Source organism: Electrona antarctica (assembly GCF_951216825.1).
Source record: "Electrona antarctica genome assembly, chromosome: 24".
Taxonomy (NCBI): domain Eukaryota; kingdom Metazoa; phylum Chordata; class Actinopteri; order Myctophiformes; family Myctophidae; genus Electrona; species Electrona antarctica.
Window position 1 is genome coordinate 7,406,518 of NC_136803.1, and position 27,992 is coordinate 7,434,509.

The following is a 27,992-nucleotide window of genomic DNA, read 5'->3' on the forward strand; positions in this document are numbered from 1 at the left end:
GCATGCCGTTTTTCATCATTTTTGAGGATTTGAAAAAAAGATCAAAATCACTCCGAGACAATGGACTATAGCCCATGGTCTCGGAGTGATTTTCGTCTTTTTTTCAAATCCTCAAAAATGATGAAAAACCCTCCGAGACCATGGGCTATAGCCCATGGCCTCGGACGGCATACTATAGCATGCCGTTTTTCATCATTTTTGAGGATTTGAAAAAAAGATGAAAATCCCTCCGAGACAATGGACTATAGCCCATGGTCTCGGAGTGATTTTCGTCTTTTTTTCAAATCCTCAAAAATGATGAAAAACCCTCCGAGACCATGGGCTATAGCCCATGGCCTCGGACGGCATACTATAGCATGCCGTTTTTCATCATTTTTGAGGATTTGAAAAAAAGACGAAAATCACTCCGAGACAATGGACTATAGCCCATGGTCTCGGAGTGATTTTCGTCTTTTTTTCAAATCCTCAAAAATGATGAAAAACCCTCCGAGACCATGGGCTATAGCCCATGGCCTCGGACGGCATACTATAGCATGCCGTTTTTCATCATTTTTGAGGATTTGAAAAAAAGATGAAAATCACTCCGAGACAATGGACTATAGCCCATGGTCTCGGAGTGATTTTCGTCTTTTTTTCAAATCCTCAAAAATGATGAAAAACCCTCCGAGACCATGGGCTATAGCCCATGGCCTCGGACGGCATACTATAGCATGCCGTTTTTCATCATTTTTGAGGATTTGAAAAAAAGACGAAAATCACTCCGAGACAATGGACTATAGCCCATGGTCTCGGAGTGATTTTCGTCTTTTTTTCAAATCCTCAAAAATGATGAAAAACCCTCCGAGACCATGGGCTATAGCCCATGGCCTCAGACGGCATACTATAGCATGCCGTTTTTCATCATTTTTGAGGATTTGAAAAAAAGATCAAAATCACTCCGAGACAATGGACTATAGCCCATGGTCTCGGAGTGATTTTCGTCTTTTTTTCAAATCCTCAAAAATGATGAAAAACCCTCCGAGACCATGGGCTATAGCCCATGGCCTCAGACGGCATACTATAGCATGCCGTTTTTCATCATTTTTGAGGATTTGAAAAAAAGATCAAAATCACTCCGAGACAATGGACTATAGCCCATGGTCTCGGAGTGATTTTCGTCTTTTTTTCAAATCCTCAAAAATGATGAAAAACCCTCCGAGACCATGGGCTATAGCCCATGGCCTCGGACGGCATACTATAGCATGCCGTTTTTCATCATTTTTGAGGATTTGAAAAAAAGATGAAAATCCCTCCGAGACAATGGACTATAGCCCATGGTCTCGGAGTGATTTTCGTCTTTTTTTCAAATCCTCAAAAATGATGAAAAACCCTCCGAGACCATGGGCTATAGCCCATGGCCTCGGACGGCATACTATAGCATGCCGTTTTTCATCATTTTTGAGGATTTGAAAAAAAGACGAAAATCACTCCGAGACAATGGACTATAGCCCATGGTCTCGGAGTGATTTTCGTCTTTTTTTCAAATCCTCAAAAATGATGAAAAACCCTCCGAGACCATGGGCTATAGCCCATGGCCTCGGACGGCATACTATAGCATGCCGTTTTTCATCATTTTTGAGGATTTGAAAAAAAGATGAAAATCACTCCGAGACAATGGACTATAGCCCATGGTCTCGGAGTGATTTTCGTCTTTTTTTCAAATCCTCAAAAATGATGAAAAACCCTCCGAGACCATGGGCTATAGCCCATGGCCTCGGACGGCATACTATAGCATGCCGTTTTTCATCATTTTTGAGGATTTGAAAAAAAGACGAAAATCACTCCGAGACAATGGACTATAGCCCATGGTCTCGGAGTGATTTTCGTCTTTTTTTCAAATCCTCAAAAATGATGAAAAACTATAGCATGCCGTTTTTCATCATTTTTGAGGATTTGAAAAAAAGATGAAAATCCCTCCGAGACAATGGACTATAGCCCATGGTCTCGGAGTGATTTTCGTCTTTTTTTCAAATCCTCAAAAATGATGAAAAACCCTCCGAGACCATGGGCTATAGCCCATGGCCTCGGACGGCATACTATAGCATGCCGTTTTTCATCATTTTTGAGGATTTGAAAAAAAGACGAAAATCACTCCGAGACAATGGACTATAGCCCATGGTCTCGGAGTGATTTTCGTCTTTTTTTCAAATCCTCAAAAATGATGAAAAACCCTCCGAGACCATGGGCTATAGCCCATGGCCTCGGACGGCATACTATAGCATGCCGTTTTTCATCATTTTTGAGGATTTGAAAAAAAGATGAAAATCCCTCCGAGACAATGGACTATAGCCCATGGTCTCGGAGTGATTTTCGTCTTTTTTTCAAATCCTCAAAAATGATGAAAAACACTCCGAGACCATGGGCTATAGCCCATGGCCTCGGACGGCATACTATAGCATGCCGTTTTTCATCATTTTTGAGGATTTGAAAAAAAGATTAAAATCACTCCGAGACAATGGACTATAGCCCATGGTCTCGGAGTGATTTTCGTCTTTTTTTCAAATCCTCAAAAATGATGAAAAACACTCCGAGACCATGGGCTATAGCCCATGGCCTCGGACGGCATACTATAGCATGCCGTTTTTCATCATTTTTGAGGATTTGAAAAAAAGATGAAAATCACTCCGAGACAATGGACTATAGCCCATGGTCTCGGAGTGATTTTCGTCTTTTTTTCAAATCCTCAAAAATGATGAAAAACACTCCGAGACCATGGGCTATAGCCCAAGGCCTCGGACGGCATACTATAGCATGCCGTTTTTCATCATTTTTGAGGATTTGAAAAAAAGATCAAAATCACTCCGAGACAATGGACTATAGCCCATGGTCTCGGCGTGATTTTCGTCTTTTTTTCAAATCCTCAAAAATGATGAAAAACACTCCGAGACCATGGGCTATAGCCCAAGGCCTCGGACGGCATACTATAGCATGCCGTTTTTCATCATTTTTGAGGATTTGAAAAAAAGATGAAAATCCCTCCGAGACAATGGACTATAGCCCATGGTCTCGGAGTGATTTTCGTCTTTTTTTCAAATCCTCAAAAATGATGAAAAACCCTCCGAGACCATGGGCTATAGCCCATGGCCTCGGACGGCATACTATAGCATGCCGTTTTTCATCATTTTTGAGGATTTGTAAAAAAGATGAAAATCACTCCGAGACAATGGACTATAGCCCATGGTCTCGGAGTGATTTTCGTATTTTTTTCAAATCCTCAAAAATGATGAAAAACACTCCGAGACCATGGGCTATAGCCCAAGGCCTCGGACGGCATACTATAGCATGCAGTTTTTCATCATTTTTGAGGATTTGAAAAAAAGATGAAAATCCCTCCGAGACAATGGACTATAGCCCATGGTCTCGGAGTGATTTTCGTCTTTTTTTCAAATCCTCAAAAATGATGAAAAACCCTCCGAGACCATGGGCTATAGCCCATGGCCTCGGACGGCATACTATAGCATGCCGTTTTTCATCATTTTTGAGGATTTGAAAAAAATATGAAAATCACTCCGAGACAATGGACTATAGCCCATGGTCTCGGAGTGATTTTCGTCTTTTTTTCAAATCCTCAAAAATGATGAAAAACCCTCCGAGACCATGGGCTATAGCCCATGGCCTCAGACGGCATACTATAGCATGCCGTTTTTCATCATTTTTGAGGATTTGAAAAAAAGATCAAAATCACTCCGAGACAATGGACTATAGCCCATGGTCTCGGAGTGATTTTCGTCTTTTTTTCAAATCCTCAAAAATGATGAAAAACCCTCCGAGACCATGGGCTATAGCCCATGGCCTCGGACGGCATACTATAGCATGCCGTTTTTCATCATTTTTGAGGATTTGAAAAAAAGACGAAAATCACTCCGAGACAATGGACTATAGCCCATGGTCTCGGAGTGATTTTCGTCTTTTTTTCAAATCCTCAAAAATGATGAAAAACCCTCCGAGACCATGGGCTATAGCCCATGGCCTCGGACGGCATACTATAGCATGCCGTTTTTCATCATTTTTGAGGATTTGAAAAAAAGATGAAAATCCCTCCGAGACAATGGACTATAGCCCATGGTCTCGGAGTGATTTTCGTCTTTTTTTCAAATCCTCAAAAATGATGAAAAACCCTCCGAGACCATGGGCTATAGCCCATGGCCTCGGACGGCATACTATAGCATGCCGTTTTTCATCATTTTTGAGGATTTGAAAAAAAGATGAAAATCACTCCGAGACAATGGACTATAGCCCATGGTCTCGGAGTGATTTTCGTCTTTTTTTCAAATCCTCAAAAATGATGAAAAACCCTCCGAGACCATGGGCTATAGCCCATGGCCTCGGACGGCATACTATAGCATGCCGTTTTTCATCATTTTTGAGGATTTGAAAAAAAGACGAAAATCACTCCGAGACAATGGACTATAGCCCATGGTCTCGGAGTGATTTTCGTCTTTTTTTCAAATCCTCAAAAATGATGAAAAACCCTCCGAGACCATGGGCTATAGCCCATGGCCTCAGACGGCATACTATAGCATGCCGTTTTTCATCATTTTTGAGGATTTGAAAAAAAGATCAAAATCACTCCGAGACAATGGACTATAGCCCATGGTCTCGGAGTGATTTTCGTCTTTTTTTCAAATCCTCAAAAATGATGAAAAACCCTCCGAGACCATGGGCTATAGCCCATGGCCTCGGACGGCATACTATAGCATGCCGTTTTTCATCATTTTTGAGGATTTGAAAAAAAGATGAAAATCCCTCCGAGACAATGGACTATAGCCCATGGTCTCGGAGTGATTTTCGTCTTTTTTTCAAATCCTCAAAAATGATGAAAAACCCTCCGAGACCATGGGCTATAGCCCATGGCCTCGGACGGCATACTATAGCATGCCGTTTTTCATCATTTTTGAGGATTTGAAAAAAAGACGAAAATCACTCCGAGACAATGGACTATAGCCCATGGTCTCGGAGTGATTTTCGTCTTTTTTTCAAATCCTCAAAAATGATGAAAAACCCTCCGAGACCATGGGCTATAGCCCATGGCCTCGGACGGCATACTATAGCATGCCGTTTTTCATCATTTTTGAGGATTTGAAAAAAAGATGAAAATCCCTCCGAGACAATGGACTATAGCCCATGGTCTCGGAGTGATTTTCGTCTTTTTTTCAAATCCTCAAAAATGATGAAAAACACTCCGAGACCATGGGCTATAGCCCATGGCCTCGGACGGCATACTATAGCATGCAGTTTTTCATCATTTTTGAGGATTTGAAAAAAAGACGAAAATCACTCCGAGACCATGGGCTATAAAACGACGAGTATAATAAACTGGAAGAAAAGTAACAAGTGTGTGTTCTGGTCCTGTTGATTGAGCTGAGCAGGACCTATAAACCTTGGTTTATAAGTCCTTCTCAGCTCAATCAACAGGACCAGAACACACCTGGGCTGGCTGCCAGGATCACATCCACCAATGGGGAGGCTGTCTGTGTCCTGTCATGGTTTCTCCTCTGTATTATCTGATTAACATCCACGATAACACTTAAAAGCACTAAAGACACCTTTGATGCACAGCACCATTCAAATGCTCTGTACATGATCCCAAGGCCCCATTTGAAAAGTGACACCAAGAAGAACAACTTACAACCTAAAAATCACTGAGAGCTCAGTGGCACCCTTGTTAAGATGATGTCCATGTGAGCCAGAGGTTGTGAGTTCAAATCCAGCTGAGTTCCTGCTACTTTCACTTTGCAGCATGTTTTGGAGCATAACATCCAGAAGAGAACTGGAAAGAGATGGAAAGCTGAAGAGATTCTCAGAGAGCATGGTGGCCTCTGTGATAAGCTGCTGTCTATTAGAACCACAGGTCGTGGGTTCAAGTTCAGCCCATGGCCTCGGACGGCATACTATAGCATGCCGTTTTTCATCATTTTTGAGGATTTGAAAAAAAGATGAAAATCACTCCGAGACAATGGACTATAGCCCATGGTCTCAGGAGTGATTTTCGTCTTTTTTTCAAATCCTCAAAAATGATGAAAAACACTCCGAGACCATGGGCTATAGCCCATGGCCTCGGACGGCATACTATAGCATGCCGTTTTTCATCATTTTTGAGGATTTGTAAAAAAGATGAAAATCACTCCGAGACAATGGACTATAGCCCATGGTCTCGGAGTGATTTTCGTCTTTTTTTCAAATCCTCAAAAATGATGAAAAACACTCCGAGACCATGGGCTATAGCCCATGGCCTCGGACGGCATACTATAGCATGCCGTTTTTCATCATTTTTGAGGATTTGAAAAAAAGATGAAAATCACTCCGAGACAATGGACTATAGCCCATGGTCTCGGAGTGATTTTCGTCTTTTTTTCAAATCCTCAAAAATGATGAAAAACCCTCCGAGACCATGGGCTATAGCCCATGGCCTCGGACGGCATACTATAGCATGCCGTTTTTCATCATTTTTGAGGATTTGTAAAAAAGATGAAAATCACTCCGAGACAATGGACTATAGCCCATGGTCTCGGAGTGATTTTCGTCTTTTTTTCAAATCCTCAAAAATGATGAAAAACACTCCGAGACCATGGGCTATAGCCCATGGCCTCGGACGGCATACTATAGCATGCCGTTTTTCATCATTTTTGAGGATTTGAAAAAAAGATGAAAATCACTCCGAGACAATGGACTATAGCCCATGGTCTCGGAGTGATTTTCGTCTTTTTTTCAAATCCTCAAAAATGATGAAAAACACTCCGAGACCATGGGCTATAGCCCAAGGCCTCGGACGGCATACTATAGCATGCCGTTTTTCATCATTTTTGAGGATTTGAAAAAAAGATGAAAATCACTCCGAGACAATGGACTATAGCCCATGGTCTCGGAGTGATTTTCGTCTTTTTTTCAAATCCTCAAAAATGATGAAAAACACTCCGAGACCATGGGCTATAGCCCAAGGCCTCGGACGGCATACTATAGCATGCCGTTTTTCATCATTTTTGAGGATTTGAAAAAAAGATGAAAATCCCTCCGAGACAATGGACTATAGCCCATGGTCTCGGAGTGATTTTCGTCTTTTTTTCAAATCCTCAAAAATGATGAAAAACCCTCCGAGACCATGGGCTATAGCCCATGGCCTCGGACGGCATACTATAGCATGCCGTTTTTCATCATTTTTGAGGATTTGTAAAAAAGATGAAAATCACTCCGAGACAATGGACTATAGCCCATGGTTTCGGAGTGATTTTCGTCTTTTTTTCAAATCCTAAAAAATGATGAAAAACACTCCGAGACCATGGGCTATAGCCCATGGCCTCGGACGGCATACTATAGCATGCCGTTTTTCATCATTTTTGAGGATTTGAAAAAAAGATGAAAATCACTCCGAGACAATGGACTATAGCCCATGGTCTCGGAGTGATTTTCGTCTTTTTTTCAAATCCTCAAAAATGATGAAAAACACTCCGAGACCATGGGCTATAGCCCAAGGCCTCGGACGGCATACTATAGCATGCCGTTTTTCATAATTTTTGAGGATTTGAAAAAAAGATGAAAATCCCTCCGAGACAATGGACTATAGCCCATGGTCTCGGAGTGATTTTCGTCTTTTTTTCAAATCCTCAAAAATGATGACAAACCCTCCGAGACCATGGGCTATAGCCCATGGCCTCGGACGGCATACTATAGCATGCCGTTTTTCATCATTTTTGAGGATTTGAAAAAAATATGAAAATCACTCCGAGACAATGGACTATAGCCCATGGTCTCGGAGTGATTTTCGTCTTTTTTTCAAATCCTCAAAAATGATGAAAAACACTCCGAGACCATGGGCTATAGCCCATGGCCTCGGACGGCATACTATAGCATGCCGTTTTTCATCATTTTTGAGGATTTGAAAAAAAGATGAAAATCACTCCGAGACAATGGACTATAGCCCATGGTCTCGGAGTGATTTTCGTCTTTTTTTCAAATCCTCAAAAATGATGAAAAACACTCCGAGACCATGGGCTATAGCCCAAGGCCTCGGACGGCATACTATAGCATGCCGTTTTTCATAATTTTTGAGGATTTGAAAAAAAGATGAAAATCCCTCCGAGACAATGGACTATAGCCCATGGTCTCGGAGTGATTTTCGTCTTTTTTTCAAATCCTCAAAAATGATGAAAAACCCTCCGAGACCATGGGCTATAGCCCATGGCCTCGGACGGCATACTATAGCATGCCGTTTTTCATCATTTTTGAGGATTTGTAAAAAAGATGAAAATCACTCCGAGACAATGGACTATAGCCCATGGTCTCGGAGTGATTTTCGTCTTTTTTTCAAATCCTCAAAATTGATGAAAAACACTCCGAGACCATGGGCTATAGCCCATGGCCTCGGACGGCATACTATAGCATGCCGTTTTTCATCATTTTTGAGGATTTGAAAAAAAGATGAAAATCCCTCCGAGACAATGGACTATAGCCCATGGTCTCGGAGTGATTTTCGTCTTTTTTTCAAATCCTCAAAAATGATGAAAAACCCTCCGAGACCATGGGCTATAGCCCAAGGCCTCGGACGGCATACTATAGCATGCCGTTTTTCATCATTTTTGAGGATTTGTAAAAAAGTTGAAAATCACTCCGAGACCATGGACTATAGCCCATGGTTTCGGAGTGATTTTCGTCTTTTTTTCAAATCCTCAAAATTGATGAAAAACACTCCGAGACCATGGGCTATAGCCCATGGCCTCGGACGGCATACTATAGCATGCCGTTTTTCATCATTTTTGAGGATTTGAAAAAAAGATGAAAATCACTCCGAGACAATGGACTATAGCCCATGGTCTCGGAGTGATTTTCGTCTTTTTTTCAAATCCTCAAAAATGATGAAAAACACTCCGAGACCATGGGCTATAGCCCAAGGCCTCGGACGGCATACTATAGCATGCCGTTTTTCATCATTTTTGAGGATTTGTAAAAAAGATGAAAATCACTCCGAGACAATGGACTATAGCCCATGGTTTCGGAGTGATTTTCGTCTTTTTTTCAAATCCTCAAAAATGATGAAAAACACTCCGAGACCATGGGCTATAGCCCATGGCCTCGGACGGCATACTATAGCATGCCGTTTTTCATCATTTTTGAGGATTTGAAAAAAAGATGAAAATCACTCCGAGACAATGGACTATAGCCCATGGTCTCGGAGTGATTTTCGTCTTTTTTTCAAATCCTCAAAAATGATGAAAAACACTCCGAGACCATGGGCTATAGCCCAAGGCCTCGGACGGCATACTATAGCATGCCGTTTTTCATCATTTTTGAGGATTTGAAAAAAAGATGAAAATCCCTCCGAGACAATGGACTATAGCCCATGGTCTCGGAGTGATTTTCGTCTTTTTTTCAAATCCTCAAAAATGATGAAAAACCCTCCGAGACCATGGGCTATAGCCCATGGCCTCGGACGGCATACTATAGCATGCCGTTTTTCATCATTTTTGAGGATTTGAAAAAAATATGAAAATCACTCCGAGACAATGGACTATAGCCCATGGTCTCGGAGTGATTTTCGTCTTTTTTTCAAATCCTCAAAAATGATGAAAAACCCTCCGAGACCATGGGCTATAGCCCATGGCCTCGGACGGCATACTATAGCATGCCGTTTTTCATCATTTTTGAGGATTTGAAAAAAAGATGAAAATCCCTCCGAGACAATGGACTATAGCCCATGGTCTCGGAGTGATTTTCGTCTTTTTTTCAAATCCTCAAAAATGATGAAAAACACTCCGAGACCATGGGCTATAGCCCATGGCCTCGGACGGCATACTATAGCATGCAGTTTTTCATCATTTTTGAGGATTTGAAAAAAAGATGAAAATCACTCCGAGACAATGGACTATAGCCCATGGTCTCGGAGTGATTTTCGTCTTTTTTTCAAATCCTCAAAAATGATGAAAAACCCTCCGAGACCATGGGCTATAGCCCATGGCCTCGGACGGCCTACTATAGCATGCCGTTTTTCATCATTTTTCATCGTCTCGGAGCGCATGCTATAGCGTGCCATTTTTCACGATTTCAGAGGATTTGAAAAAAAGGTGTAAATATCGGAAAAGCGACAGGCTATAGTCCATCATCTCGGAGCGCATGCTCAGGGTGCCATTTTTCACGATTTCGGAGGTTTTGAAAAAAAGGTGTAAATATCGGAAAAGCGACAGGCTATAGTCCATCGTCTCGGAGCGCATGCTATAGGGTGCCATTTTTCACGATTTCGGAGGATTTGAAAAAAAGGTGTAAATATCGGAAAAGCGACAGGCTATAGTCCATGGTCTCGGAGCGCATGCTATAGGGTGCCATTTTTCACGATTTCGGAGGTTTTGAAAAAAAGGTGGAAATCACGGAAAAGCGAAAGGCTATAGTCCATCGTCTCGGAGCGCATGCTATAGGGTGCCATTTTTCACGATTTCGGAGGATTTGAAAAAAAGGTGAAAATATTGGAAAAGCGACAGGCTATAGTCCATCGTCTCGGAGCGCATGCTCAGGGTGCCATTTTTTCATGATTTCGGAGGTTTTGAAAAAAAGGTGAAAATATCGGAAAAGCGACAGGCTATAGTCCATCGTCTCGGAGCGCATTACCTCACTCCTGCATCATGATCTAATATTTCAGTGAAGAGTGTGCAAGATCATGATTTTTCTGTGTGAGCTATGGTGGTGTAGTGGTGAAGTTACAGGCCTTGTGACTAGAAGTTTCCTGGTTCAAGTCCAGCAAAGATATTTTCCAACTTTTACCTTATCTGATCTCTCACTGAAAAGCATGCAATAGAACAAACTCAGTGTGAGTCCTGGTGGTGCAGTTGTTAAGTTATGGGACTTGCAAACAGAAGGTTCTGTGTTTAAAACTTCAAAATCATTGTATCAGTGCATTACAACTTCAGTTGTGAAGAGTGTGAAAGAGAACAAGTAAATTATGAATAATAGTGGAGCAGTGGTTAAGATACAAGCCTTGAAAGCCAAAGGTTATGGGTTTGAAAACAGCAAGGAATTTTCTCTTTTACCTGGCTTTCACCTATATTTAAATGTTTTAATTTAAATCCAGCAATGACATCTTTCCAACATTTACCCTACTTTTGCATCTTAATCTATCTTTCACTGAAGAGCGTGCAAGAGGATGAATTCTCCATGAGCCGTGGAACAGTGCTTAAGATACAGGACTTGCAAACAGAAGGTCCTCAACCGTTCTCTTACGTGATAATGACATCGTACTGACCAGGCTCAGGATATTGGACTTTTAACTCCCACTACATTAAGAAGTGTGTTGATATCACCTCTTCTAGGAGGCAATTTGACCTGTTTGATACCAATATACTTGATATTACGGGGTTAAGTAGCTCGTTTTCTGTGCCAGCGTGGCACAAGAATAAATGTCCGGGTTTATAAACAGAAGGTTCTAAGTTCAAAACTCAAAAGCAACTCAATAAAAAAACCTCACATTTTCACTGTCCATCTAATTTCTGAAAGGTGGGTTAAGTAAGACGTTTGCAGATGTATCCAACATCCCAGTATGGCTCAAGAGATAAATCTGGAACTTAGAAACCGGAGGTGCAGTGTTCAAACCTCACATTTTCACTGTTCATCTAATTTCTGAAAGGTGGGTCAAGTAAGACGTTTGCCGATATATCCGGCATCCCAGTATGGCTCAAGAGATAAATCTGGAACTTAGAAACCGGAGGTGCAGTGTTCAAACCTCACATTTTCACTGTCCATCTAATTTCTCAAATGTGGGTTAAGTATTACATTTCCGATTATAGCTTACATGCCAGTGTGGCTCAATAGATAAAAATAGGCTTCATAAACCCAATGTCATAGGTTCAAACCTCAAACAAAACAAAAATGCCAACCAATAACCCTCAAACCTAAAAAAAAAAAAGCCAACTAAAAACAAGAACACTCAAACCTAAAAGAAGAAAAAAAACAACAACTCAAGCTAATTTGATAACATTAAATAAAAAATGCTGCTTTGCATAATATGTAAATTAATTAAGCTCCTCCCCAAGGAGGCGGGCTCCCAAAAAACTATAGGACTTTTAATCAACCAGAAATATAAATGTTCTTGTTTAATAAAAACTATAGCGTTTTTAATCAACCAGAAATATAAATGTACTTGTTTGATACTTTTGCTGTATACTAATTTCAGACTTTACATTTAAACAAGGGATTTATATTTGTCATAGTATGACAAATATCAAATTAACAGTGACACGGGATGAAAATTGAATCCAACCACTTACATTTAATGCATTTATTTCAAACACCAATCAAAACATCAGTGCTGTGAACAATTTAGGCTAACAAGAATAACACATTGTGACATTGTATGACTTTCTTTTTTTAACTAGAGCACTGTACTAAATGTTTTAACTATAGTTTTTTACAACTTAATTATTGACATAGTATATCATAACTTCATATAGCCTACTATTCCATATTTTCATTGAAAAGGTTCAATTGAATTAGAAAGCATACAGTACATCATGAAATTATTAGTAGGCTAATGATAATAATTATGACTGTTTTCTTTTACAAGGGTATAAGGCAAACAAGTGTACTGTATTTATAACATACTTTTAGTTTTAAGTTATGTTTCCCTACCTATAGGATTAACTGTAAGAAGCCTAACCAAGGCCAGTTTACCCATTTACAGCAGAAATACAATTACATTTACAGCATAAATAACCCAAATATAATCACTGATTCATTACTAAGGTGTTTAACAACATATGTACTTACTGATAATGTCTAAACAGGAGAAACAATTTAAACAAACATTTCTGTCCTGAAACAAACATTTCTGAGCCTGCATGTTCTCAATCAAACTAATTACATCCTGCTTTCTGGAGTTGTCATGTGACCAGCCCACAGCAACAGGGTTGGGGTTTTGTACTTTATTTGAACCTAAACCTAAATAAATACAATTTACAGCATAAATAATCAAAATACTCACTGAATCATTACAGTGTTTAACAAAATATGTGCTTGCTTTACTTACATGTCTAAACAGGAGAAACAAACATCTAAGCCTACACCTGATCTGCCATTTTCAGCGAATATATGGAAGGGACCAAGTACCAATATTATAATAGCCCACCAGTATTAAAATGCCGACGTATGGTATAGGTAGCCAATGCTACCCTCTGGCGCTTTAAACCATGTATTACATTTAGCAATTAATTCAAACTTGCCACAAGGTCATCAATTTTAGAGTATGCTACTACAACTCTACATTAAAGCAATTTCAGTGAAATTATAAACTGTGAAATAAGGAAATTATTTTCTGGACTTTGGATCACATCTCATTTTCATGGTCTATTGACCGGTATAGAGTAAATAAAGACAGAATGATTATGTAACAAATGCATTTATTGAAACTAAGGGGGGGGGGGGGGGGGGGGGGCAGCTCAGAGGCAGGGGGGACGCAGAGTTGTCTGTGTATTTCTTTGAAGGTGCGGACGTGCCGATCTCAATCTCATCATCATACACCTAAATGAACAGATAAGGCACATTAGTTTAGGATTAAACAGTACAGCATAATGGTAAGACTTGTGAAGAAGGAATGTAAATCTCTGACGTCTAAGTGTAGGCCTACCTGTCTGTTATCATAGAGTAATAGTTTCTCATCCTCCTTCCACAGTGTGGTGTGTGTAGTGTTCGGGCAAAAGAGTTCCCTTCGGGTATACGCACCCCTTTTATTAGTTCCGGTTGGAGTGGACTATAATGAATGTAATCATGTGTGTAAGCAAGCTAAATGGCATAATGCTAACTGTAAGTAGCCTATGTGTTGAGGGTGCATGCATATGGTAGGGGTTTAGGTAATGGTATTGTGTGATTATTGGAGTGGGGGATATTTTGGAGTTACCTGGGGAACAGTATGGGCTAAGGCTACTCACTCTATAAAAGGCAGTTGGGTCTAGGAAGATGACAGGTTGCACTGAATACTGTCAAAGTGGGGAAAAAAAGGTTGTAAAAATAAAGACTGATTGAAGGTTGCCCCTGGACTGGTCTCAACTCATTTATACCACTGGTTGCTAAGCCCAAACCACACCAAAAGGGTTGGGTCGGGACAAAACCGTTTTTAAGGTCAACCACACCAATGCAACTCATTGCAACTCAATGAGAAGCATTTGGTGTGGTTGACCTTAAAAATGGTTTTGTCATCAAGGTGCTGTTAAAATAACACAGAATCATATTAATCAGATGTTTCTTAGCACTGTTGAGGTCTTCTTTTGTATGCAAGTGTAACAGCCGGGAATCGAACCCTGGTCTCCCATGTGGAAAGCCAACATATTAACCACAAAGATAAGTCAAAGGCAATTGCCTATGACTCAGGTGAGATGTCAATGGTTTGAAAGTCCAAAGTTTGAGGTTCAAGACCACCCTTTGCACCATTTTCACAATTCCACTCTCCATCTAAATGATAAAAGTTTAGGCATTTTGTTCTCACTTGTTGAATTAGGTGAATTTGTCTTCTGTGCCAGCATGTCACAAGCAATAAGAAGGAACGTTTTCACCATCAATCTAAGTTCCAAAAGGTGGGTTAAGTATTACATTCCGAGAAGTCTGCACAAGCCAGTGTGGCTCAATAGATTAATTCAGGGTTTGTACACCGAAGGTAAAGGGTTCAAGGCTCATATGGAACATATTCACTATCCATTGAAGGTCCAAAAGGTGGGGTAAGTATTACATTCCCAGAAATATAGATGTGTCAGCATGGCTTAATAGATGAATTCAGGGTTTGTAACCCAAAGTTTCAAGGTTCAAAACTCACTAAAAGCAAAATTTAAAAGACCTAACAATAACATACAGCCACAAAAAAGTTACGCAAAAAAAAAAAAGGATGAAAATCTACAGCAGACATGACTGAATCTACAAATTCTGATGATCAGGGTTCAACTGAGATTTAGGTTATTGTATAAAACCATCTGTTAGAAAATGTGTCATTACATTTCATACCCTTTGTGTCATCAATTTCTGTTTCCTATGATCAAAATATAGCATTTTAATCAACCAAAACTTTTTTAGTACATTTGCTGATTGCTGTTCTCACTTTAGACTGTTTCAATAACATATGGCTTCAAAGTTTTCATTTATTTATCACACAATGACCAGTATCTTGTACACACAATTTACCAGTTGACCATAACATCCCTGTCAGTGCTGCTGTGAGAGGCCCGATATCCCTGAGGTTAGACATACTAAAGTTAGTAAAGTACCCCCTCTTGTGGTAAAGCTGCATAATTACAGCCACGTAGTGCGTGTGTGTGTCAGATATTTGGAACGGTGGTGTCTCCAGATCAAATATTAATTTTTGAAACAGTCTATTGGTCTAAACAGTAATATTCAGCATAGTAAATAGTGTGATGTGATTTTCGGTGCTTCGGTACTTAAAAATCTATTTAAAATGCAACATAACTTTGCCAAAGTACCATCACCAAAGACATTTTGTGGATTATGCAACATAATTTTGCCAAAATACCAGCACCAAAAGTGGATTAAGATTAGCTATTAAGTTTGAAGTATATTCATACCGTATTGAAATAGAAGGAATCCATTGGCTTCCCTGGAAAATGATCAGCATTTTAGCAAATGGACTAAAGTTTACTTTAGATCATTTGCTATTCTATGTAGACTAAGCATTCCATGAGACGAGACCACCAGTATGGTGCTTTAATCACGACACAAGCACAATGGTCGTGTTGTGTAAAGATCACTTTTACACCTTTATTTGGGCTCCCAATACACAAATCAAGGATATGTTCAATACAGAGTCTGCTTTAAGATCTCATAATACACTGACTGAATGGAAGGTTTGGACCGATGCAACAAGCCAACAGTTTGAACTCCGACTAATGAGTTCTATATATATATATATATAGATATATACACACAATTTTATTTTTAGGTATTTTATTTTAATCTGATTTTTCTGGTGATTAATAAGACATTTATCATACTGAATAGCGATTGACAATTTACAATCACAAGGCCTTTTTTTGCCATTTTTAGCTGAGATATCTTAAATGCACTTCACAGCAGACGTAAAGTAGCTCTAAAACAGGTTTGCAATGATCCTTTTTTTTCTCTTTTTTTTGTTTTTAAACGAGGCACGCGCTTCAGCATCCGTTAACAGCCCGTGCCTCTGGCTCGTACTTCTGTTAAATCAGACTAAGTCGTACAATGTGCCGTTTTTAAAAGAAATAAGCACACTGCCTCCTAAGACGTATACCATACCGGCATCACCAACGGGAAAAAACAAAAACAAAAGTATTACATCTCCACAGATAACAGGTAACAAAACCCAAAGAGAGGAAGATCTCTTTTCTTATATCAAAATTTTTTTCAAGACCTGAGTTTTTTTTTTTTTTTTTATGGAATAAAATGTCTAAAACATACAAAAAAAATGTGTCAATACATTAATGTCACCCGTCTGTAAACGGTCACCATGGCTGCGCACACTAGCTATGTCTTCCCTTTCGTGATTGAAAACATGCACATTTTAAAAACATAACAAAAGACGGCTCGCATTTAACGTGTAAAATCTAATTTTTCCCCAATCACTGAAACAAGAACATTTTTCAATATGGTTGGTTTGTTTTTTCCCCCATTGCAAGCTAGTAGCACAGAGCTCTATGCATATTATATATATATATATATACTTTTTTCTTTTTACATTTCATGACAGCCATATGAGGATTCAATAACCAGGGTGTGTACAGACACGACTTTAGGGTGATGCAGAATTTAAGATAAATTAAAAGAAATAAAAATCTTTATTTTTAAAAATTCTATTAAACCATGGTAATACCTAACTTTTTTAATGTAAGATGAAGATCCTGGACCTTTCGAAGGATTACAGGTTCATTCCTTGGGCACTTAGTAAAGAGTCCAGCATGTCAAAGGTGTCTTTATAGTCCGTGTGTTGACCGTTTGAGTTCAGCACTCCGTTGGTCCCATCGTGGCCGTGGTGACGCTCCACCACCATCCTCTGGCCACCCTCGGATGAGTAGTGGGCGGCAGCGGCTACTCCCTTGGAGCTGCGCGCACCCTTGGCAGAGTGGTGGTGGTGGGCGTCTGGGTGAGCCCGCTTGCGGGACGAGCCGGAGGAGCCAGTGTCACTGCCGTGGCCCCCGGCGCCTTTAAGGGACAAGGCAGGGTCTGTCACCCCCCTGCCATTTCCGCTCACAAAGTTCGGGTGTGAGTGGCCGTGCTTAGCGTGGCGGTGGCCAGAGTGTTCTTTGTGCTTGTCTTTAGTGGCCGGCGGACCGGTTTGCTCCGAGCCACCGTGGCGCTCCGATGACGACACTTTGATCCTCATCTTGAGCTCCTCGCTGCTGCTGGCAGAGCCATTCTCCATGAAGGAGGGCGGCATGCGGGACTTTTTAGAGCTGGATTTGTCTCTACGGCCGTCCCCTGGCTGGGAGGCAGCCTGCAACTGAGAGCGTTTCTTATGGTGGTGGGAGGAAGTGGAGGAAGAGAGCGCCAGAGGGGGTACGAACATGTCGGCGCCCTGCTCGTCCGGCCTGCCGTTGTGCAAGGCCAGCTCCGCTGCGTGTTTCTCTCTGTACTTGTCCAGGGTTAAGACTTTCTGCGGCCGGGCAAAAGGCAAGGGGTTTCCGGCAAGCGGCTGGTTCTTGCCGCCACTGCCAGGCGCGGCAGACGCTTTGTGTTCGTGTTTGCCCATTGTGAAGTCCGAGTGGGAGGTTTGGGGGTGAAACGGCTCGAAGCCACACGCCTTCGACTGGTCATCCAAGGGCTGATAGGAGGCGTAGGCGGCTGTCATGCTGTCCAGGGACGGCATCTCAGCAGCGTCCGATGTAGAGGGAAAGAAGGAGTTGTTGACGCCAGGTAATCCATCTAATGATGATGTACTCGTAAAGGGACTCTCCACTGACTGACCATCAGTCTTTGGTTTCTTAGCGGCTTGTGTTGCCTGCAAAAAAAAGGGTATTTTTAAGTTACAAATGCAATAATTACATCAGGCTAGTTTATTTTATTCAACCACGAGAACCGCTATTGTTATCAACTGATAGCTTAACCCATTTTGAGCGGGAACCCCTTTTGGTGGTTAGTTGGTTACATACATTATGTTATAATTTAGCTATTGAAAAATAGCAGATCTACAAGCTCATAGCGCGCCACTGAGTGGCGCGCTATGAACTTGTAGGTCTGCTATTTTTTTTAAATCGTTAAAATGTGCCTCAAATCTTTCCAAAAATTGTCATTATTTAGAAGACTTTTTTTTTTCTCGGCGTCAGGCCTGAATGGGTTAAGAACCACATTGGTCCGCATTTCCATAATTGTGTCACACACTGTAGCAACCATTCAAGGCACCAACCAGCTTGTCAGGAGCATTACTTACAGCATTTACAGGCTTGGTAAGGGAACCTACCCTCCAGTTTCGTATCCGTTTCAACCTGCTGGGGGTCTTCTCCAGGATCTGAAGAAACTCATGGGTTAGCTCTAAAAGGGTGATAATAAAACACACATTTAGGAGTTATTCTTTATGAACTCTGGGTGGTACCCCGAGTCACTCTCACATGCTGCAACAACTTGGAACAGCACCATAAGTCAAATACAAGCAGTCAGCAGTAGGACTGGGCTAAAGATTCAATTAACCGCAGCAAAGAACTGCAAATGCCAAGAGTCATATCCAAAACATTTAAATAAATCAAAAAACTAGACAATAGCAAAGAAAAGAATGTGGTTCATTACATTACATGTTTGGTATACCAGATCCACACATTAACCACTAAACCCTTCTATACTTAGTGCACTAATAGTTGACCGAGGTCGGTTCTGTACCGATCCGCTTTTAGCTGCAAATAGCTGATCTACACGCGTTATGAGCTCATAGACAGAATAGGCATGCTGTGTGTGTGTGTGTGTGTGTGTGTGTGTGTGTGTGTGTTGCACTTTTCTGTTTGTTTGCACACATTAAGGAGCATTTGGTTTAAAGTATATTACAAGTGTATGGCAACATTTTGGATTCTACGACGTTGAGGGGACACAGGAACTCGATACAACTCACGTGTGCAAGTTGTGTAAAAACAAATACAGTGGGAACAAGACCAATATGAGAGACTATATTGCCCACTGACATCCAGCGATACAGTCAAGACAACCATCGCGATACCATGGAGAGTGACGGATTCCGGGCCATGTTACGCACATTGGAGCCACACTACATCGTCCCATCTCGGCCACATTTCACAGACGGTCAATGGTGTGAGTTTTATCGAGTTCCTGTGTCAACCTCATACAATCCAAAATGTTCCCCTTATGTCCTTTTTTTTCTCATCCTCTCTGCGTTGGTAACTCCTTCTGTTTTGGTTGTTGAAAGCTAAAGCATGTGCGAGCGCTGTGTGCGTCACTCTAAACGGTCCAGTACGACGCCGTAGCGCAGTCGCAGATTAGTTCCGCCCTTTTGCTCCGGTAAATTGCGATTAATTGAATAATCCATATTTTTTTTCACTACTAAAATTGACCATTTGGTTTTCATTTTACGCTCTCAAGAGTTAAATTATTGTTAAACATCTGCATTACTTAATTCACAAGAAGTCTGCACAATTAGAGAATGTAGACTAATTGTTATTTTAGATCAACGTTTGCCAGTTACTCCTATGGTACCAATATCAATTATACAGCATGGAATTGTGGACAAAATCTTTCCAACGACAAAAGAATATTCAAGGTTTTGGGTCCGCAAGGCTAAATCTCATCAAATGGTGGTCCGTGGCTCAAATGCAGAAGAAGTAATGGCTCTTTACCATCAAGCAGTTGCAGCGTGACCGTGCGGTCCAGGTATTCCCACCAGTTTTTGCCGTCTGTGGAGACGGGTATCTCCCAGTTGGACCACTTGCAGGCCAGGTGGATGCACACGCAGGCTATGACTGTGGGCTTGTGCTGCAGGCAGAAGGTGGTGAGGTGCAGGCTGCCAAAAGCGGAGACAAGAAACACAACGGGGAGATAGGAACGTTAACTACAGGGTGGCGGTGTAGACGGCAAATTAAATGTTATGCACCTTTACAAGACAACACCAATGTTTCATTAAGGTAAGTCATATACATATGATACATGATATACAAAGTCGTTATCACACACACACTGTGTAGGGGTTCATTCAGTTTCAATTCACCTAATTCAATGTGTAAACTTAATATCAAAGCATACTGATTTCCATGTACATTTTCAGGGTTTTTTGAATAGTCACGTAAATTTGCCGAATCAAATGTGAACCGACATGCCATCGTTTACAAAAAGAAGTCGCATTTTCACATTTCGGATATTTCACGTGTTTTTATCTTGATATTCGAGGTGAGAATCAACCCAATTAATCAGGCAGAATGCTTCCACATGGTTAAAAAATAAACAACATTTGGTTCATCTATGTTTTTACTTTCATTCTGCTGCCCTGAAATTAATATGGCCCCATAAAAGGAGCACATTCCAGACATCTTTGTTAGGTATTATCAAAATCCATAAATCCATAAATACAATATAAGGGTGTTACTAAAATGTGTCTTGTGTGTGCATAACAAGCATTATATTATCTCCAGATATTGTTCAGTTATTACTTTAATTGTTTTGGGGGTTGATCAAACTAAAAGTTTGCATTTAAATCAATACTAAAACAATGTTTGAATATGAATGATAAAGATTGATAAACACTGAGAATGTCAACCATGGCATATGATTAGTTACATTTCTAAAGGCTAATAATCATCTACACCCAAATCCCAAACTACACTGCAAAACATCAATAACTGTAGACTCGGGACCGAAAATAACACAAATGTCCACATTGCTAACCATCCGACTGATATTTAAACCATTTAAAAAAAACTAAATAACGTCATCATAATTGATTTAAAGTGTTCCTGTCAGCGGGCATGGGAACAGAACACTGACTAATGATCAGTCATACAATGAATAAAGCAATATAAATTTGATTGAATTTGGAGAAAAAGATTCAGGCCCTTGATTGTGCCAGTGTGGGGGTGAGGCGCTTATTGATGTACAGTAGGTATTCAACTACTGTTTTACATGCACGTGAAACACGTCACATCCAGTGAGCTTCGACATTTTGCTTGTTAAGCCTGAATCTGCATCAAAATGTGGCATTGCTTCATTTATCATTCATCATTAACTAGAACTATTATTAACTATTTTCTCCAAATCATGGTTCCAGTTCCACTAATGGACCCACAACCCTTACTTATTTACACAAGTCCATGCTGACATGGCCTTAGTAAAATGGTGGAGGGGCACATCATAGATGGCACAAAAGTCTCAACATTTCAAGTATACTCATTGCCAGCCTTGCAGCTCATTGACAATGCAGACTAAAAATAAAGAATCAAAAATCTATCCAAAAATCTGACCACCAGCAGTCGCAAGTTATACCCATTTTAGACTTGAGCTACAGTGCTCCTGTGGGAAAAGCTGCCGCAAAAACTCCTACATATAGTTTGCAGTATAGTTTGGGGTTCCACTGTTAGCAAGAAACTAAAAAATGTATAAAAAGAAAAAGAAAAAAAAAAAGAAAAAACTAAAAACTAAAAAGTAGTGTTAATAATACTCACCAGGACAACGTCTAAGTTTACACCCTTTTCAATGTATATTCAGGCTACCAATTGTGCGTTTCTTTTTAGACATATGCACACAGCCAAACTTGAGGTACACAGCACCACTACACTCCACATTGTGCATTCGACCCCTATGTGCCAACAGAGCCCCTTGTACAATACACCGCACAGAGTCGCCCAGCTGGTACTTCCCCGAAAGGGGGTTCCCAAGACTGTGGCGGCATAAGGGTGTTGGACACAGGAAGGGGGATCCTGCATTTCACAGGAAGCTATAGTGTGCCATCACAGTGCAATAAGGGTAACAGGGTAACAACCTGTTGGTAGCCATGAAATAGGAAGTCTGTGCCAAATCCTTGCTTGCTGCAAGAGAAGGGAGAAGGGAGAAATTAACGTTAGTGTATTACTTGGGACTACATTTCATGGTATACCATAAATTGAATGTTATAAATTGAAATCAAAGGACATTGTATCGTGTGTATTGTGTACATGTGAAGAGTTGTTTCAATCCAAATAAAAATGTACCATGGAAAAACAATTTTACATTTTGTAAATCGTGAATATGGCATGCCAAATGATTTGTGATTTTAAGGATAGCAGTTGAAAGGAAAAAAATGAAAATAATTAATGAATCTATGAAACCAAAAATGAACTCTTCACATGTATGCATTAACTGTAAATCAAATGAAATATGAGGAAGCCTTTACCTCGCACTAGCTGGGAACACCTCACAACATCTGTGTGCGGATGTTCAACTGTTATTTCAAAACCTGGAAGAATTGAATGAAGCAGTTCAGTATTTATACATACATGCATGACCAGACTGGCATCACTTTATGCCATCAAATTATGATAGTACAGTATCCTTATGGCAAATAAATAGCACTATGTTTACTGCATAAACAGTTACAATGGGGCCAACTACACAAGCATTTTTGGAGTACTTACCCAGCGTTTGCAACACCATAGTTTCTAGCACCACAAGTTCTTGGGCTTGCTGGAGGTAAGCCTGAAATACAAAATAAATAATGGATTTACAATCCACCCCCACCATTGGCTGCACACTCATAATTTAATACATTTTAAAAAAATCACACCCATGTGAAGTGAGGGGCGCTCTTATCATCATACATCATCTCATGAACAACTGAATTTATGTGATTGGTTGGTTAAATGTACGTCATATTTGGCGGACATTTGACCTAATTTCTCCTGTCAATGGCAAATATGAGACGTGTGGACTGTGGGGACAAGATTTAGTTTGTCAGACACTACGCAAAAATGGCATACAACTACATGGTGCAGTTGCTGCAGTTTCAAGTCTCGACTGAAACTAGAAGGAAGGAACCTAATTCTAACAAAAGACATTGCATCATTTGGTGTTGTGATGGGAGAAGCAGTTATTTAAGGTGTCACCAGAAGTATCAGTAGGCAGATCTACAAGCTCTCAAGACGTTGTGTCCTGCCTGTTTTTGCAGCGCTGTTCGCTACGCGTTGAGAGCTTGCCTTCTCTGTTTTTGCAGCGCCGGTGACAGGGTAACAAAATAATCACATATGGGTCCATTTGGTTCTTACCAATAGCTGGGCACAGGTGATTTGCATTTGTATACAGGACAGTTGGCCACTCGCCTACATTGATTGTTATGCAAGAAGCAATGACCTCCTCCTACAGTTTGTCCTTAGATTACAAAAGGGGTGTCGATTCCCTCCAGGAGCTGAGTGAAATGTGAGGGAGTACTTTATTTTAATGGTAATGGTAGCTATTTTGATGTGGTGTAGTGTCGTGCGGTGCTAAACCTGCAGTCAAAATCCAGCTTAATTGGTCCCCAAATCACGCCAGGAAAATGCTTGCTCACTAAGGGGTCAAGCATTCAGAGCGAGCAGCAATGTTCTTTTGGTGTACATGGAGCACTCGCCCACGAATACAGAATACAGAATAAGGTGAAGGATGACTCATTTAACCACATCACTTTTTTCCCCACATCTGTTAGACCAGCGTCTATGGTCTGCAGACATCACTAAACTCTCAAAATGTCTGTGTTGAGGGGTTTATTCCTGACTCTACTCAAACAGCTGAACGCCCTGTTATATGGGTCTGAGCAAAACACAAAAGACAGATAAATAAATGTAAGAAAAGTTTTCCATGTATTGCTACACATAGTGGTGAGTCACCCCACTGCTCTGCGCTATATTTAAAGTTTATATTAATTTATTATTATACAGAAATGGTACCGTATTGTGGAAAAACCAGTACATAGTAGGAAGCTAATGTCACTAACTGAGCTAATCAGTGTTATCTCACAATGCAGTCTAATCTCACCGACTTCCAATACACAACTGGTAATTAGATAAAGGACAAAGAGAAGATGTATAGTTTCTGTCAGGTGGAAACCATATGTTAAAATGTGGAGACAGGATATATAAAACCGCTGGGTGTAAAACCACCACATTCTATTTTCAAGCTACCATAGCCTGTGTGTCGATGCCATGGGTTGTTTTTTGTGTGCGTCTGTCATAACTAACTAGACGATTCTCTGATCAGTCAGTAGCCTACTTAGAAAAAGTGCCCGTACATAGAAGAAAATCATTTATTTTTGTCGTGCCTGTCATTTTGAGCCAAAAACTAAGTGAACTGCGACTTCTCCGAATTTGTATACATTCCATAACGCATTGTTGGATGTTAATTGTGTCTGTACAGGCTCACGCAGTAGTTTAATAACCAGAACGATATCGATGCGTTTCCAAAATACATCATTGCTTTTTTGGATTCAAGCGGTAATGAAAAGGAAAATATAAAGTCCATAGGGAGCTGAAGCCATTTTCACTGCTTCGCTGATATGGGCCAAGTTGCTCAGGTACACTTGACCCTGAGCGAACCAGCGACCCAACAGAATCCCAGGTGGCATCACTACCCATTCTGCTATGACCGATGTAAATTAGACAAATGAACCTATTCGGCCTGTTTCCATTCGCATCTACTGTGTGCGTACACACCGATATCTCAGTATCCCTAATCAGTTCTAGAAGAAAACATGTGGATACCACATCAAAAGGACCAAACTATATACGCACTATATACTTACATTGCTCTTAGTGTCTAGGGGAGCATCTTGGGGGTTGATGCACGCATGGGCCACTTTTATGACGTGTTCCAGCTTCCTGGGCTGTTCTTCCACTTTAGCTGCCAGGAACAAAGTGGTTTGGGAGATGATCTGGAAGACACAAACAGCTCTGTCTCATTCTGTACAGTAACAGTGCAAAAACACACAGCTATAACAGGGTTTAGCTAAGACAATGGAGGAGTGATATGAGTGATATGAATGATACTTACATTTCTATGGAACTTGGCGAAAGAGTGAATCATATAAAACCTATGCATATATACAATAGCAGTGTTGATGATTAGTTGAGAGCTGGAAGCAAACGTTAAGGAAATCACGGCTGTTACAATTGATTATAACAAATATCGATTATATTCTTCAATCCCCACAAAAAAGTCTGTCGGGTTTGGCCCCTAAGACATGTAGCATTGGTGCTAACAGGCGAGCTAGCAAAACGTGCGTCATGTGAACCAAATTAAGGACAAAAAAACTGCATATATCACATCGTATTGTAACACTATTAAAGACGATTCTTGAACTGAGAATACTTTTAAGCGACAATAATAGACGTGGAAAACCCAACCACCCGGCGTCCTCCTTGGAAAACACAGCCAAGCTAACAATAGGAGAAGACGAAACAATAGCAAGCCTATGCTAACAGGCCCTAAGGACTCTTATGGCGAACGGAGCATAATATTATGAACGTTAACAAAGCGTAAACATCGACGCTACCGAATTGTAAGTGTTTTAGTAGAGATAACAAACACAACGGCGTTTACTGTGGTACAATAATAAAACACAACGATATAAGCCTGTTAAAACAGACCACTGTGGCCTTGCTCTGGCCCTGTTCGCCTCGTCGGGGGCTTTCAATTTTTTTAACGGTGGTAAAAGAGGATACACGTTGAGTCTCTGGCCCATGTCCTGGATCAGGTTGGCGGCGTGCTGCCGGTAGGACAGCTCCCGGTCGGCCTCCACTCCGGTGCGTCGAGACGGCGTATTTTCCAGCTGCTCCCGGGAAAAGAGCCATTTCGTGGAGGGTCCTCGGGGCGCCGCCATTACGCTCTCCCACAACCCACATCCACAGAGAGGAGAGCAGCCAGCAACCCAAACCCACGGACGGCAACGGTGCTCAGTCACTCAGTCAGTTCTGCTCGCTGGCGCTGCCTGCTGGTGGTGAGGCGAGGGGGGGAGGAGGAGGGCAGTGTTGCCACTTGCCAGATTGTGTGAGAGAAGCAAGCAACCAGGTGCAGTCCAGGAAAACAAGCCCAAAATCATTTGAAATTTGCAGATAGCAGTGAGCTTGTAGATCTGCTTAACATCATGAAGAAAAAGAAAGAAAGGAGAAAAAATAATAGTGGAATAAATTTGGAGATTTCTTTGTAGGGGATATCTCAAATCTGGTACTGGGGCTCCCTAAAACAATTTGGGATCCTTGACATGAAAATATTTGAGAACCACTGGTTTAAATAATAATTAAAACACGTGGAAACAAGCCCAAATAAACCACACTTTAGAAACAAGACCCAAAAAACACGCACAACTACCAACTACCAATATTTACAAGAAATGTTACAGAAAAAACAAGCCCAGTCACTTTCTCACTTAATAAGTAAACATGGCAACACTGGGGAGCGGAAGCACCACAGGACGCATGCGCCAGCCAATGGCGTCGCCTCCATTTTCTTGTTGACTTTCCCGAACAGCGCCACCAGTGGTCGGTTGGCGTAGATATATTTTATTATGTTTTATTATGTTTTATTGGGCGTTTTATTACGTTTTATTATGTTTACCAGGTATATTTATTTGCACAAAATACGACGAATTTGTCCCATTGACGTTGGTGCTTTACAGTGGTAAACATTTACACAGTTTGTGTGTTTATTATACAATATTTACAAAGTAAAGTACAGGTCACACTCACTGTTTGATTGATTGATTGAAATATTTATTAACAGTTTGCAGAATTACAGTACATTTCAAGCACAAACTCAATACAAAGGCTGTTAACTGTGAGTGGACGACCCAATTCATCAAAACATTTAGAGACGTACAAATAGACACTTCTATATAGACAAAGAACAGAACAGGAATTCATCATAATGGAGGTAAAAAGGGAAAAGAAACATATACAGGTTTACAACCTCACAAACGAACAGATGATTGATTGATTGATTGATTGATTGATTGATTGAAAACTGTATTAACAGTGTACAGAATGGGTACAGTTCAAGGAAAGTACAGGTCAATACAAAATACAAAAAGAGGATAAAACCAGTAAAAGCACTAAGACTTGTTTACATAAGGGTCCTCCATTTTCAATTCATATGAACATTTAAAGACACAAATATACACTTCTATGCAAAAAAAGAAGAAAAAAACGGTTAGAAAAGGGGAAAGCGTGTGTACACTACAGTATAGAAATATAGAGGGGGGGACTTACAGGGGCCAGCTTCAAATTACCAGCACCCGTAATGCTCATGAGAGCGGTTTAGAATTTCTGAAAATGCTATTTTATATATTATAGTGCTTGTTTCGTTTCGTTTCGACTTTTACCGCCTACAGTGCCACATACATATGGATAGTCTACGGGTAAATAAACATGAATTATTGAACATGTTTGTATCATGATAGAAGCAGCATGTTTTTTTGTAGTGAAGGCGTGTGTGTTTGTGACACACAAACTTTGTGTGTCACAGTGTGTGTGTGTGTGGGGGGGGGGGGGGGCACGTAGTCCTGGGGGTCAGTCGGGGGTAGCGGGCTTGTTTGTAAGGGGCGGTATGTGTGTGATCTATTCCCCAGGGGTCATTACAGGGCAGAAGCCGGCTTGTTTGTGAGCCCCACCACCACCACTCTGCCAGGAGAATAAACTTTGCAGGCAGTGCGGATATAACTGGATGTTCTGCCACAGTCTGCCTGCCACTGCCCTTGTTTAAATAGTATTAAACAAACAGTCAATAGTCATAGCAAATTGGCTTCAGAGAGTGACAACAACATAGGCAGGCTACACTAACTTGTGTGTTCAGGTTAGAAAGTTGTTTCCAAATGGATTTGGAGACCATAGAGAAATGTTAACGAGAAGCAGTTAAAAACAAATGTTGACACCTTTGCCTGGCAAAGAAGAGCAAAGAATGACTCATATGTTACTGTCTTGATCCTTGCATATGGGGATATTTGACTTTTTCCGTTATTTCTTCCACTAGTTTTTGGCTCATTGTCAAGAGAATGATTTCACTATACTGTACTTTGTTCATGTAAT

At 40.8% G+C, this 27,992-nt stretch overlaps 1 protein-coding gene across 3 annotated transcripts in view; it reads right to left on the reverse strand.

Annotated features, from left to right (window-relative positions):
* Window positions 1-16,367: 16,367 nt before the first annotated feature.
* The window catches only part of LOC306917038 (cyclin-T2-like), a 46,744-nt gene continuing 35,119 nt past the window's right edge, over window positions 16,368-27,992 (reverse strand). The window contains exons 3-11 of one of the 3 annotated variants that reach the window (XM_079495158.1): window positions 25,635-26,044; window positions 24,964-25,045; window positions 24,716-24,844; window positions 22,581-22,641; window positions 22,340-22,402; window positions 21,950-21,995; window positions 19,818-19,981; window positions 18,440-18,510; window positions 16,368-17,980 (exon numbers count right to left, since the gene is read on the reverse strand). In XM_079495158.1, coding sequence (XP_079351284.1) covers window positions 16,901-17,980; window positions 18,440-18,510; window positions 19,818-19,981; window positions 21,950-21,995; window positions 22,340-22,402; window positions 22,581-22,641; window positions 24,716-24,844; window positions 24,964-25,045; window positions 25,635-25,792 — 1,854 coding nt within the window. In that variant the 5' untranslated portion in view covers window positions 25,793-26,044 and the 3' untranslated portion in view covers window positions 16,368-16,900. Of the gene's footprint in view, window positions 17,981-18,409; window positions 18,511-19,817; window positions 19,982-21,949; window positions 21,996-22,339; window positions 22,403-22,580; window positions 22,642-24,715; window positions 24,845-24,963; window positions 25,046-25,634; window positions 26,099-27,992 lie in introns of those variants that run through there. The other 2 variants (XM_079495156.1, XM_079495157.1) reach the window with 2 other exon arrangements.